This window comes from Diaphorina citri, unplaced genomic scaffold (assembly GCF_000475195.1).
Source record: "Diaphorina citri unplaced genomic scaffold, Diaci psyllid genome assembly version 1.1 scaffold633, whole genome shotgun sequence".
In the NCBI taxonomy this organism is placed as follows: domain Eukaryota; kingdom Metazoa; phylum Arthropoda; class Insecta; order Hemiptera; family Psyllidae; genus Diaphorina; species Diaphorina citri.
The window spans coordinates 18,631-33,139 of NW_007378066.1; the positions used below are offsets into that span (position 1 = coordinate 18,631).

Here is a 14,509-nt window from a genome sequence, read left to right on the forward strand (position 1 = left end):
CTGTTGGATACTTTATTCTTTTTTTTGTCTTTCTATTATATTTTTTTTTTTTTAGTCGTTACTCTTTGTTTATGGCAATAGCTCGTAATATAAGCAGATGCTTCTGAAAACTCCTGCTTTTAGCTGTAAGGACTGCTTAAAGCAGTATAGTCGTTGTTTCCTACAGAAACTATATCCCATCGCATTAAACAGTAATTTGGCTTATTATCTAGAAATATCCTCCATGTATTGGTATAACTGGTTACTTTAAGCTATTGTTATTCATGTACTTCGTTCTACTAGGTATTTCAGATTGTGTGTGCTTAGTCTGCTATATGGGCCGCGGCTTTTGTCTAAATCTTGAGATCGTTTCTTCTCCTGTGTCAAAGAGATCCTTTCTCAACTTTTTTTTCCTGTAGACTTTTTTTTCTGGTAACAGGCGAGTACCTTTTTCGACCTTGCTGTGTAAGGAGCACCTTTGCCTTTTGTCGACTCCGTTGGTTTTTTCGCTTTTTAGCAGAGTACGGTTCCGTTGCGCTATTACGTTGCCCGCTTCCTCTCTCTCCCATTCGAAACTTTATGGGAGTTGAACCCTTTTATGTACAAGGAGAACTATTCCCGTGGGGGGGGGTGGCGAGGAGGAGAGAGAAGAGATGTTCTTTTCAATTTGATTTTTGTGTATGTTCTTGTTTAAGTTATTTGTAATTTCTATGACCGTATTGTATATGGTTAATTATTATTAGGACAGGGGTTTCCAAGTAGCGGCCCGCGGGCCCTGAAAAATTTCGGCTGCGCGTCTCAAATTCGATCGGACTACAGTTCTTAAAAGTTGAGGAAGGGGGGGGGGGTGCCATCCTATGTACATATGTGGCTCGCGAAGTAACTCCCAATGTAGCATGTGGCCCGCATACACATGGAAATTGGAAACCCCTGTCATAGGAACTAAGGTTTTGACTACAGCACTCTGTACTAGTACTAGGGAGATGGTTAGATAACTAGCTCAAGTTACAATTAGTCATATTGTTGCTCTCGGATGACTGATTCATAACTAACACAAGCACCTGTGTGACAGATAATGCTAACCAATTTAGAATCTAAATCCTGTTCAGAGTTCTTTTCTTTGTTATGTACTGTGTGGGGGACGTCAAACGGAGTAGACCAGCTTAGTCTGACGGGGACTACAGGGACGATACCATCCAGCCTGAAATTTCCGTTGCTAAAGAAATATCAGATATTCGTATTAGCTTAACCCAACTTTTAGTCTGTTTTCGGTGTTCGTATATCGTCTGATGACATCCTATGTACATACATATGTGGCTCGCGAAGTAGCTCCCATTGTAGCATGTGGCCCGCATACACATGGAAGTTGGAAACCTCTGTTATAGGAACTAACGTTTTGACTATAGCACTTAGTACTAGTACTAGGGAGATGATAACTAGCTCAAGTTACAATTAGTCATATTGTTGCTCTCGGATGACTGATTCATAACTAACACAAGCACCTGTGTGACAGATAATGCTAACCAATTTAGAATCTAAATCCTGTGCAGAGTTCTTGAAAAAAAAAAAGAAAAAACTTTTTTCTTTGCTATGTACTGTGTGGGGGACGTCAAACGGACCAGCTTAGTCTGACTGGGGGACTACAGGGACGATACCATCCAGCCTAAAATTTCCGTTGCTAAAGAAATATCAGATATTCGTATTAGCTTAACCCAACTTTTAGGGCTGTTTGTCCCTACAGCTCTACATCTAAGCCTCAGAGTGGGCTGTATGTGTACGCAAGAAATAGCAAATGCCAAGTGCGAAGAGCATCCTAATGCCTAATGAGAGACTTCAGAGCTCACCTTTAAGTGAGACTTACCTAACTTGGTATCGTATGAGTATGTTTATTGAAGTAGGTAGGTACTTTGTTTTGAATTCAATTTCAAATTAAAGGGCAGCAGAGTTCTTGAAAAAAAAAAAGAAAAAACTTTTTTCTTTGCTATGTACTGTGTGGGGGACGTCAAACGGACCAGCTTAGTCTGACTGGGGGACTACAGGGACGATACCATCCAGCCTAAAATTTCCGTTGCTAAAGAAATATCAGATATTCGTATTAGCTTAACCCAACTTTTAGGGCTGTTTGTCCCTACAGCTCTACATCTAAGCCTCAGAGTGGGCTGTATGTGTACGCAAGAAATAGCAAATGCCAAGTGCGAAGAGCATCCTAATGCCTAATGAGAGACTTCAGAGCTCACCTTTAAATGAGACTTACCTAACTTGGTATCGTATGAGTATGTTTATTGAAGTATTTTGTTTTGAATTCAATTTCAAATTAAAGGGCACCAGAGCGTTGACCCCATTTGTACAATTTGCATCCATAATTATTCCATTCTGTCCGTATGTGTACGCAAGAAATAGCAAATGCCAAGTGCGAAGAGCATCCTAATGCCTAATGAGACAATGAGAGACTTCAGAGCTCACCTTTAAATGAGACTTACCTAACTTGGTATCGTATGAGTATGTTTATTGAAGTAGGTACTTTGTTTTGAATTCAATTTCAAATTAAAGGGCACCAGAGCGTTGACCCCATTTGTACAATTTGCATCCATAATTATTCCATTCTGTCCCACCTTCCACCCACTTCAATCACTCTGTGAATGCAGAAATGAATAGATTTTTTTTACCTTTCAATTTTAACAGGGGATTGACAACTTCGAGCTCCGCCCTCGGTTTGACTTGGCAAACTTTTCGTATGGGTAACTCACTGAAATTTGACCAACATTAGAAACACAGAAAAAAAACTAGGGCGTCGGAACCTCGGAAATTGAGTGACTGGGTCCCGGATTGGTTGGTGTGTTAACGGGACAAGCAAACACACCAACTGTTTTCATTTTTTTTTTTAAAAGTTTTTTTTTGATAGAAGGAATCATAACAGCTGAGATAGGTCTGCCTGACAGGGGGACCTGTTCATAAGCCATTCCTGTCAGATCTACTTGATAGTTTGTGGCTGGACTTATTGTACCCATCCCAAAAGCAAAGAGAGAAGGAAGACAAGATGTGAGAAAGCCAAGAACAAACCTTACCTGTTTAGGATAAAGTTAGCTCCAAGTGGGAATCAATCACACTCATGAATTAGCACTTACAGTCAGTGCAATAGGTAAGTAGTCTTTAAAACGGATGCGGCACATCAGGGATCAGGAAGAGACCACCTTAGCACTTACAAGGCAGGTGTGCTATAGGTACCCTCCAAGCTAACTAAGGTGGCTGTTCTTGATACTGTTGTAAAACAAGACTCTAAAATATATGATTGGCTAATAAAATTACTTAGTAATAAAAGTTACTTACAATTTTTAGCCAGGGGTGATAGTATGTTGAACACATCAATTCCCAATGGATCAGTGAAGCAACATTAGAAACACAGAAAAAAAACTAGGGCGTCGGAACCTCGGAAATTGAGTGACTGGGTCCCGGAACTCTAATATTGAACCCTATATGGGGAAGATCGACACTAAAATGTAGTATTTAAACAACCTAAAAGGGGAATTCAGCCAATAATTTATGTAGTTCTTCCACCCGAACTAGTGGCAATCACTATCACTATTTTTTACTTTCTATTATTTTTTGTTAGTAAACCTGCTCATAAAAAGTCCCCAACATTAACTCTGAAGGCTCGACTATTTTGAGAATTTAATGACCACCCTCTATGTTAACTTTTGGTACCTATTCCTACCTACAGAAATGAATAAATGATTGTTTTACCTTTCATTTTTGACTCTCTGGATGAGTGGCCATCTGGGCTTGTGTGTGCTACTGTTTTTTCCTGGTCTCACTCAGGCTGTATCAAGTACCTAGATGGGTAGCTTGCTGCCCAATAGAGGGTAAATCCTTTGTTGAACAGGCTGCATCACACTACCTATACACGGATTAGTGAGCATTGAGTCTCACAAAATTTGGAACCAAAATGCCTGATGCATCTTCTCAATACAACTTAAGAGGCTGATGTTGAAGCCTAGAATAGTGGATGCCTAATCCCATACTGTTCATAAGTGAATCTTACGTCTACCTATCATTGGTTAAGAAACTGATGCCCCAATTCAGCACTATCTTCTGAAGCCAAAACCAATCAGAGAGACAGTGGAGCTCAAGTATTGTCATTCTAAGCCCAGAGTAAATCTACCATCATTGGAGAGTAAAAGGTAAAAAGAACCAAAAAAGGAAAAAAGAAGGAAGAAAAAGGTAAGAAAGTTTCTTTTTTTTTTTTTTTTCGAAAATAAACTCCTCCATAGCTCTGCACAGCAGGTTGTCAAGCTCAACCCTCAGGGCTCTAGCTTTCTGGCTGAGAATGCCCTGTTGACACAATACAAATGTTTGGTCCTATTATTTGCACTTGAATACTCATATGTAGAATTTTTCAATTATAATTTATAAATTAGTTGTCTTATGAAAGTTGCCAATGTGCAAAGTTTACAAGGCCCTTTTTAACCAAATCAGTATGAATTACCTAGGATTAACTTTGAACCTAATGAGAGGACATGCAAAATCAAGTATACTGTCTACTAACCAGGCTGATGCCATCCATGCTAGTTTTAAAAGCTATTGCACTTTTTTCCATGGTAAAGCGAACTCTTCTTTTAGTACCACGTCCACTTACTGGACGTTGGTAATCAAATTGGCTAATTTGTTGGATATAAATAAAGAATTTTCTAGACTTAAGAGAAAAGTAAAATTTCTTGGCCTTGACATTCAAGTGTGCCCTTCCATCTGTACTTTGACACTGGGGAACTGAGAGGGACAATTTTTGTATCCAATTTATTTTTTATTTGGCATGTGTTCCAGCCCTTTCACTCTGACATGACATAAATTTGTGTGTGTGTCCCCCATCCCATCCTTACCTGTTTGTAGTGTCTACTGTTGTGAAATAGTTTTTTTTTTTTTTTCAATGAAAAGTTGAGAGTCAGTTTTTTTACCTTGGTAATTGAACCTGGGACCTTCTGTATGGCATGATGGCAACAAGAGCCTTAACACAAATCATGTGTTTACTGAGCATTCAGGTACCTCTGTCTTGAAGTAGGTAATGCAAATGATGCAAGTTGTAGGCTGGAATAAAGGAAATTGGCTGTTTGTATTTTAAGCCACATTGGGCCCCTGAAGACTTTTTTTTAACCAAGTTGTAAAGTTATTCAGATCACTGAATTACTGGGTTGTTGTCTATTATAATCATAAATCATGGGCTTATAGTATTGATCTGTCTGCCATCAGAGGTGCTTTTGAGGGCTCCGAAAAAAGGAGTGAACACTGTGCAAACTTTTTTTCTCCCCCTTTCTATTACGAAATCTGGAACTTCCGCTTTCTGCACAAAGGAAAGTAATGGGGGGGGGGTGTTCATATTTCCCCTCCGTTAACTTTGTACTGAGGAACTAAACTGAATGGGTGGTAGAGGTTATGGGTGAATAGGAAGAGGAGGGGGATGGAGGTGTCAAATGGGTGGTATATGGAATGTTTGGAAGGGTGGGGGTTTTCACAAAGGAAAGAACCAGGGTGTTAGGTATTGAAAATGTTTTATTAATGTTATCAATTTCTGATTGGATTTGTGTTTCACAATTTACAGTAAAATGTAGCAAGCTAGGCTCTAAGTATTTTTGGGTGCTTGAATAATTCAGTAGATTTGTATGACATGTTTTGTTAGTTGGTCTTTTTTCTCTCCTCTTTCTCTCCCCCTCCCACCTTCTATCTCTCTCCATCTCTTTCTTCTCTCCCTGTTTTTTTTTTTTTTTTTTTTTTTTTTTTTTTTTTTTTTTTTTTCCTCCTTTTTTTACCTACTCGGCTGGGATTGAACCCACGCCCTCCTGTTTACCAGGCGAGCGCCTTGACCACTACACCACCGAGGTAAGATTGGCATCAAATCCTCCTTCTTTAACCTAAGGTAGCTGTTCTAGGGTCGACAATGTCCCACATATTTTCCAGTACTTACCTACTTGAAGCCTAAGTCTGGGTGACCCTGTTTATTGAACGTCACGAGAGGGGAAAAAGTTCAGGGCTCGAAAAGGGATAGAAGGGAAGTGCAGTCATATGACACAAAGCTCCCCTGGAAGAGAGAGAAAGGGAGAGAGAGAGGGAGGGAGGGAGAAAGAAGAGGGGGGTAAGGGGAGTGAAATGACACAAAGCTCCTCTAGATGAGAGAAAGAAAGAGAGGGAGGAATAGAAGATAGAGAGAGAAAGATGAGGGGGGTCTCTTTGTAGGTACTATGGAGAAACGGGAAGGTTCAAGGGGTGAAAAAAAGGAGGGGAGGTAAAATGAATGAGGCACAGGATCGATACTGCTGAATATACCCCTCCCCCCCCACACACAGTGCCCCTTGATATAGAACAGGGGTTTCCAACTTCCATGTGTATGCGGGCCACATACTACATTGGAAGGCACTTCGCGGGCCACATATGTACATACTTAGGGGAGTATTGAACCTCCCCCCAACAACTTTTAGAGATGCGTCCGACCGAATTTTGAGCGCCGCAGGCGAAATTTTTCAAAAAGTATTCTCATTATTGTAGCTGACCACTAAAGTTTGTACAAATTCCAAAAAGCTTCGCGGGCCACCAAAATGGTCTGGCGGGCCGCTAGTTGGACACCCGTGATATAGAACGCGTGATGATGGGAAGGGTAGATGAAAAGGGAGGGGGGGCTAGGGGAGGGAGCATTCCCCCTCCCTCCCTTGTGCTGTATGTGTTCACGATTCTATTTTCTGAAACGTGGGAGAGGAGAGAGGGAGGAGAAGGGGGGGGGGGGCCCTTATCAAGATGGAAATGGTATTACACTTTAGGAAGATTAGAATGTCAGTTTATTGCTTGTAAAGTGTATCATGGAAATCAGTCAATGCATTCACCGACTAAATTGAAGCTTGTTGAAAGCGTAGGTTTTAATCTTGCGACTAGCGTGAAAATAGTTACGTTACACAATTGTCATGTTCTGCCATTCCGGCTTGCTTTTTGCAAATCTCAGTTGCCCCAGAAACAAGTCTCGTTTTACTGGTTATAAAATTTTCCTCGGTTTACAGGTAAACAATAGAATCTGTTTTACACTTTAGGAATATTAGAATGTCAGTTTATTGCTTGTAAAGTGTATCATGGAAATCAGTCAATGCATTCAACGACTAAATTGAAGCTTGTTGAAAGCGTAGGTTTTAATCTTTCGACTAGCGTGAAAATAGTTACGTTACACAATTGTCATGTTCTGCCATTCCGGCTTGCTTTTTGCAAATCTCAGTTGCCCCAGAAAAATTGAGGATTTCCCCCCTTTCATCTGATAGGTACAAACAGGTTTAGAGGACTTACTGAAGTTTGAATTTTGTCCTATTGAAAACCCAATTTTGGCTTGTCTACAAGTAATAATAATATGTATTTTCTTTTTTCTAAGCTTTTGAACTACACACGAACAAAAAAAAAAAAAAAATACTCTCAGTTGCCCCAGAAAAATTGAGGATTTCCCCCCTTTCATCTGATAGGTACAAACAGGTTTAGAGGACTTACTGAACTTTGAATTTTGTCCTATTGAAAACCCAATTTTGGCTTGTCTACAAGTAATATGTATTTTCTTTTTTCTAAGCTTTTGAACTACACACGAACAAAAAAAAAAAAAAAATACTCGAAAAAAATTACAAATAAAAAGATAAAAATTCAAGCTTAAAGTCTATGTTTAAATTAAAAATAAAATTGTATTTTTTACGAGTGCGCTTACAACGTTGCACCCATTGTGTCCCCAAATGAGATAATCTGGCAACATTGGGAACAATCGGTAAGTCACTCGCGATTTTTTTTAATTTTATTTTGTATATTTTTTTCTTTTTATGTATTTTTTTTTTATGTTTTGTTTGTATTTTTTTGTTTATTTTTTTTTTCAAGTGCAAGCTACAGAGAAATAAAATAAAAAGAAACAATCGTGATGAAGAGTATCACGAAAGTTTGTCCGTGGATCATGATTCAGATTTCCGCATACAGGGTGTTTCAGTCGAGAGAAGAAAACTACAGCTACATCTCTTTTTCTCCTCCCTAACGATAGATTCACGCTGTATGAAGGACCGGGGGTTTCGGGTTTTCTGGTGTTGTTTACTGAGATTTGCGGTTGTTGTTGGCGCCCGAAGGTTTGTTGGAGTGGTCGTTGCGTCGTTGGCGCTTGTTACGAGCGCTAAGCTCGTGGATTGCCTTGTTGGAACGGGAGAGATGGTTTTTGCGCAGGTTCTGGTCGAAACGTTTCTGTTGTTGCTGAAATCAGACGGGGAAAAGAGGAATTAGTTTTTTGATTCGAGGACTTTGTTTGATTGTCTGAGCCAGTGGAGTTCGAGGGTTTCGTTTGTCTACGTCTAGATAAAGCTCCAAACTTGTTATTCCATTTTGAACTAAAGGTAATCTCGTGCTATAAGTGCCTAAATTTAATCCGAGACTCTCCTCTGAGGTGACTTACCTTTTGTGATGAGCGCAACAGAGTTTCGAACTGCTCCTGACGTCTCATCTCCACCACATTGTTCTCCTTCTGTTCCATCATGGCGGCAGCTTCGGTTTTCACTTCGTCTTCCGCCGAGATGAATGGATTTCTCCTAGCGGTGCGCTTAGCGCGGGTAATAGCAAGCTGGGAGCGGCGCTGAGCGGCAATCAGTTCACGATGTTGCCTGGTGTTGACATTGTTCTGAAAGTCCTCGACAAATGGGCGCATGTCCTTAGGGTAGACATGGGTAGGGAACATCTCCTTGATGTTAGACTCCACAATACGGTTCATGGGAGCAGGGGCGGGCTTCTTGGAGACTTTGACGATGGCAGGTTTATCAGCCAGGGCTGGCACAGAAGCGACATTTTGAATCTCACCCAGGGGTTGCTTGGCAGGGACAATGGCGGGTTTCTTCTCGGGAGAAGCGGTCGTCACCTTTTTACTTTTGGCTTTGGGCATTTTGTTAGGAACTACGACGTCGGGTTTAGCAGGGGCGGACTTGTTCCGCTGTTGGGGAGAGGGGCCGGCAGGCTTGGGTTTAGCCTCGGGGGTAAGGGTAGGCTCAGGTACAGACTTGTGCTTCTGCGCTTTCTGGCGTAGAATGAAGGGGATTTGAGGGGGTTTTGCAGGCTGCTTGGACTTTTGATTGCTTGTTGACGTCTTCTTAACAACTAGTTTCTTGGTTTGAGATCCTTGAGAAGGTTGTACTTGAGGTGAAGGCTCTATCGTGGGGGCCTCGGGTTTAGAGGAGAGTGTAGGGGAGGGAGATATCACGGCGGGGGGAGGGGTGGAAAGTTTGAGAGATCGCACGGGGGACTCCAGCTTGTGGTAGACACTCATGCTGGGGTGTTCAATGAGGAGAGTCTCCAGAGGGGACACTTCCATGGCAGATTCCACCAGGCAAGGGAGGGTGGTGGGGGTAGGGGCAATGATCCAGGACTCCTCCATGCCTGGTACGCTAGCAGGGACGGTCACAGTGTCTGGCCTCAGAGGATGAAGCTCTTCATTCGCCTCAGCCTCCTCCATCTTGTCATCTTCCGAACCTGAAACACAATCATGTCAAATTAATTATTTCTTAAAGTTATTCTTTTATTGCTAATGCATATCAAATTGTTCCTCTTACATATCACCAAGACAGGATAGGTACACTATAGGTACTTTGTCCCCATTCTTTCAACCGTTCATCCTTAACCAAGTGATCACAACACTCCGTTATTTGTTTTCCCATTTCAGAGTGACTCCCTCCAACCCCCAGAGTACACCCGTCTACTCACCCGCGGAAGCCTGACCATCGACCATCAGCCAGTCTTCATCCTCGACCAGTGCCGCAGCTGTAGGGACATCCTTGCCCACTCCGTCCACGATCACCAGATCCCCGGCCGTCGCCACTGACTCGACCAAGTCCGCTACTGCCGGAGTAGCAGACGCGGCTTCCACATCCCCCACTGGAGCAGGGCTGCCACCTCCCCAGAAGTAGCTCGTCAGGTTAGAAAACATGACTTCTTGGCTTCTTTTCGGGGTGAAAAAAAGCGGGCCTTCTTTTTCTTTCCTCTGTTGTGTTTTTCTTGAGTTGGTTGGGCTCTTGTGTGCTAACTTGAAAGTTTGCTTGTGTTTTTATTAATGGATTGGAGAGGTTTTTGAAAGCACGGTGGTTTGGCGCTGATGAGTAATTTTAAAGTTTAAAATTATCACAATACACCTGTGAACAGAGAAAACGGGAAGGGGATTGTTAGTGATCGATTGATGTGACTTTTGTGAGAACTGAGAAAATAGGTATCTAATATCTACATATTTTTATTATACGATATTTATCTATTTATTCTATTTGATTTAGGACTTGAGGCAAAGAATCCTATTAAGAAGAATTTCATTTCATTGATAGGTCAATATCTAAAGGGCTGTCCTAACAAATTGAGTCTGTTTTTTCAAGAAAACTCCTCTCATTAATAAAACATAACTCAGTGCGAGTATTTCACTATGTGATAATGATAACGAAGAAAGTATAAAATGAATTTGAACAGGGTATTTAGGTAGCGAAAGGTGTCTCACTAGAAAGTAATATTTATGAAGCCTGCCAACAACAACAATGGGGGAAAAAATACTCGTAAATTTCAGTTTCCATTGATAAGTCAATATCTAAAGGGCTGTCCCAACAAATTGAGTCAGTTTTTTCAAGTCTTGAAAACTCCTCTCATTAATAAAAAAATAACTCAGTGCGAGTATTTCACTATGTGATAATGATAACGAAGAAAGTATAAAATGAATTTGAACAGGGTATTTAGGTAGCGAAAGGTGTCTCACTAGAAAGTAATATTTATGAAGCCTGCCAACAACAACAATGGGGGAAAAAATACTCGTAAAAAAACCATTGATGTTTCAATTTAGTTTCCGTGTGAAGACTTCACGAATTCACAACGTATAACGTAATGATGAAATAAAAGCCCCAGGGCCAAATAATAATGATCTTCAATATTACAATATGTGTGTTTGTATAACAAAGTTTAGAGTGCGTTTCGTTATAATGTTGGAGTATTTATTGACGTTTCTCTGATTGTCCCATAGTTTACACACCCGTTTTCGTCCAAAAAAACGAATGTCGAAAGCCCCAGGGCCAAATAATAATGATCTTCAATATTACAATATGTGTGTTTGTAGGTATAACAAAGTTTAGAGTGTGTTTCGTTATAATGTTGGAGTATTTATTGACGTTTCTCTGATTGTCCCATAGTTTACACACCCGTTTTCGTCCAAAAAACGAATGTCAATCTAAAGTTCGGCCTAATTTCCCGTATAAATTCAGTTGTGTTGACACTTGGGCCCGTAGAAAATGATAATTAAATATGTATTTTGGTGCAAACTAAGTATGTACCCTCAAAGCTTCAAATATTGAGCAAATGAAGGAAATTTGATTATTTTCTGGGTCTTCGAGAACTTTTTCCTGGATTCAAAGTTAAAAGGTACCCTTTTTCTGAGTGAGAATTATAGTTTCTGTACCTACTATTTTAGCATGTATGAAATGAAAAAGAGAATTAACTCTCCAGGACAGTGGGTCTAATCTGTTACGTACAAGTAATTCAATGCTGCTATAACTTTGAATGCGATGTACCGTTGCTTCGTTGGTGTCATTAACGAATGACGAATGGATTCGGTTGGAAATTTTTCTCATTTCCTCTGTTTGAACAGCAATCTCCTGTCCCATCCTGTTATTTAGACTTCGGGAGTATATTAGAGTCATTACTAGTGATATCATTTGTCCATTATCAGTACATCCATCAAGCTTTGTTTTATCTATTCTAGCTTTAATATATCTAAAATTCGCCATTCGTCAAACGGTTGACAATTACGGCAGGCAATCAGGATTCCAAAAATGTTAAAAAAAATAAGCTTTGATGAGCTATGTTGTTTCTTTAGCGCCGATATGGGATGTGTGATGGGATAATGTGGAATCGTAATGTGACTGGTTGTGAAATTGGATATTGTCATAGTCTTTTTGCTGACATGTGATGATCATGGCTATCAAGTTAATTGTTGTTATTAGAGCGATAGTACTATCCCTAGAATAGAACTTCAATTGTTGTCATTTGTGTGCTCATTGTTACGTACATATATGCTTTGGGACAGTTTTATGAAATGGATGTCATTTTCTCGGGTTAGCAATTTAGCATACGGGTGTTTCAGAGGGGAATATACCCCGTTTTTACTGCCAGAATACTGTTTAGGAAACGGAAAATAAATATGCTGCCAGAATGAGATATTATTTTCCCTCGATATAATATTATGAGCACTTCAATCCCAGCCAAGCTATTGGAATTTTCATTCGATATGCGGAAAAAAATCTGTGTCATTGACTAACAAGTGACTTTAGATTGGAAACGAAAATCTATCAAACATTTTTCAATCTTCTAAAAAATCCCTAAATTCCAACACTTTCTTTTTTTTCACCTTTCATTTTGTTAGTCTTCTAGAAACGAACAAAAAATATATTTGGATATATCCAGGAAAATATTTAAATCCAAATCTAGGTCAACACAATATTATCATTGTTCTTTATGAGTTGAAGGCCTTCACCCTTCCGTATCTTTCTTTATGCGATTAACTAAAATATGAGCTGGGCGTGTGGTGATTTGGTGATTCAGGGTTTTTAATGCTCACATAAAGTCATGGGCACTGGACTCATAGGTTTTCATGTGGCTGATGATTACAATGAAGGCTTTAATGGTGTTTATACACGCACATAAGTATATTGTGTGTGTGTGTGTTGAGATTGTGCATTGTAGAAGAAGGGTGAACTGGATTCATGTGTCTACGTCATGAATACAGAGCGTCAATGTCAAGAAACGAAATGTACAGGGAGTAGAAGAAAAGGAGTTCTGTTGAAAAGTATGACGCAGTTTGAAACCTGTCTGGGGAGGGATAGAAAAGTCAATGAAATCTGTGGACAAAATTGTGATATTGGCTCTAGCTGAATCTAGGATTTAAACTAATCAGGGAAAGAAAAAAGGAGAAGACGAAATCTTGATGTGTACCGGGAGAACGAGGCCAAAATTAATATAAAACTGGAAACGAAATGTACAGGGAGTAGAAGAAAAGGAGTTTTGTTGAAAAGTATGACGCAGTTTGAAACCTATCTGGGGAGGGATAGAAAAGTCAATGAAATCTGTGGACAAAATTGTGATATTGGCTCTAGCTGAATCCAGGATTTAAACTAATCAGGGAAAGAAAAAAGGAGAAGACGAAATCTTGATGTGTACCGGGAGAACGAGGCCAAAATTAATGTAAAACTAACATAAAATGATACGTTAAAACGCCTGTAACTTGTACAGTAAAATCTTTGACAATCTTTTCAAGTGACCCTGTACTTTTGTGATGGCATGGAAATAAAAGAAGAGCCAGCTTAACTCTGGGGTCACACAACCTCTGGGTCTCCACGAGCAGCTAAATACTACGACGTAAAACCAGAGAGAAGCATTGGAAGAGAAGAAGAAGAAGAAGAAGAAGAAGAAGAAGAAGAAGAAGAAGAAGAAGAAGCAAGAAGAGTGGGGTCTGAAAACATTGACGCATCTTAACGAGAGAGAGAGAAGAGAAGAAGGAGATTCTCAGGATTTTGTTGAAAAAGGAAGAGAGGAGGAGAAGACGACGAAGGAGAAGGTGAGGGAAAAAAGAGGAGGAGGAGGAGGAGAAGAAAAGAGATCTTCAGGAGTTGGAAAAAAAACTCGAAGGAGATGAAGTAGCAGCTGAAAAGGAAGAATCAGAAGAGAAAGAAGATCCCAGGAGTTGAAGAAGAAGAATCAGAAGATCCCAGGAGGAGGAGGAGAAGAAGAAGAGGAAGAGAGAAAAGAGGAGAAAAAAGACCATCAGAAGTTGGAAAAGAAAAGGTAGGAGAACAAACAAGCTCTCTCTCTCTCGTCTGTTTTCCCATTTTATTGACTTGTGTTAAAGTTAATCACAAGCGATCTAGTGTGTCGTCCATTTGCCGCCATTTTATTGTCAACGATCTGCCGATTTAGGATCAAACCGCTCTGATTAAATCAAACAACAGAAAGAGAAAAAGACGACGATGAAGAAGGAAGGGATCGTAAAAAAATCTCAAGTGGAGCATGATTCTGGGCAAGTTGACTTTACTATTAATATTGATGATTTCGGGTACTGCATCAGGCATCACTGTACCTATTTCATTTGAATCTCATCGAACCCTGACCCTCTGAGGTGCGGAGCAACTTGAGAATTAGAACGTAGTTTTGAAAATTTGAACAAGATCAGTAAAACTGATATCCCTGAATTTCTATCTACCTTCAACTGATTTCGGTTCTCTTGGTAAGAGATGAGTTTGTGGATTCCTCTTGGCTTTCTTGTTTCATTGTTCTCAATTTCTTTTTCATTTTACCCTTTCGTTTTGTTTGATTCCTTTTCCTGTTTCCTGCCTAAATATGTTTCCTCATTCGTAGGTGCCCTGCATCCTTTTTGTCACCTCACTTACATCCAGAGCTCCCTTTAATAACTTCCTTTTCCATCAGAATCTTTTCTGAACTCTTTTCAATCGTTCAGTCCCTTTTCTTCTGCATTTAAATTGTC

General features: G+C 40.1%; 2 protein-coding genes across 5 annotated transcripts in view; one reads left to right on the forward strand and one right to left on the reverse strand.

Annotated features, from left to right (window-relative positions):
* Positions 1 to 7,807: 7,807 nt before the first annotated feature.
* Positions 7,808 to 10,113, reverse strand: LOC103510680 (microtubule-associated protein 4). Its single transcript, XM_008475363.3, has 3 exons — positions 9,712 to 10,113; positions 8,417 to 9,480; positions 7,808 to 8,217 (listed from the first exon to the last, which is right to left on the reverse strand). Exons 1-3 carry the CDS (start codon positions 9,932 to 9,934, stop codon positions 8,062 to 8,064), a joined length of 1,443 nt encoding a protein of 480 aa, XP_008473585.1. The 5' UTR covers positions 9,935 to 10,113; the 3' UTR covers positions 7,808 to 8,061.
* Positions 9,835 to 14,509, forward strand: part of LOC103510682 (KH domain-containing, RNA-binding, signal transduction-associated protein 2-like) — a 115,526-nt gene continuing 110,851 nt past the window's right edge. For all 4 annotated transcript variants that reach the window (XM_026824684.1, XM_026824685.1, XM_008475367.3 and 1 more), the window contains exon 1: positions 9,835 to 9,922. The gene's annotated coding sequence lies outside the window, so the exon portion shown is untranslated. The remainder of the gene's footprint in view (positions 9,923 to 14,509) is intronic.

What these genes read in the sequence shown, in the direction of transcription:
- LOC103510680 (XM_008475363.3), bottom strand. Translation starts at nt 9,934, where the DNA reads ATGTTTTCTAACCTGACGAGCTACTTCTGGGGAGGTGGCAGCCCTGCT. An exon ending in CGATGGTCAGGCTTCCGCGG is followed by an intron (nt 9,481 to 9,711) that starts GTGAGTAGACGG and finishes ATTGTGTTTCAG; the next exon opens with GTTCGGAAGATGACAAGATG. An exon ending in TGTTGCGCTCATCACAAAAG is followed by an intron (nt 8,218 to 8,416) that starts GTAAGTCACCTC and finishes GTCTGATTTCAG; the next exon opens with CAACAACAGAAACGTTTCGA.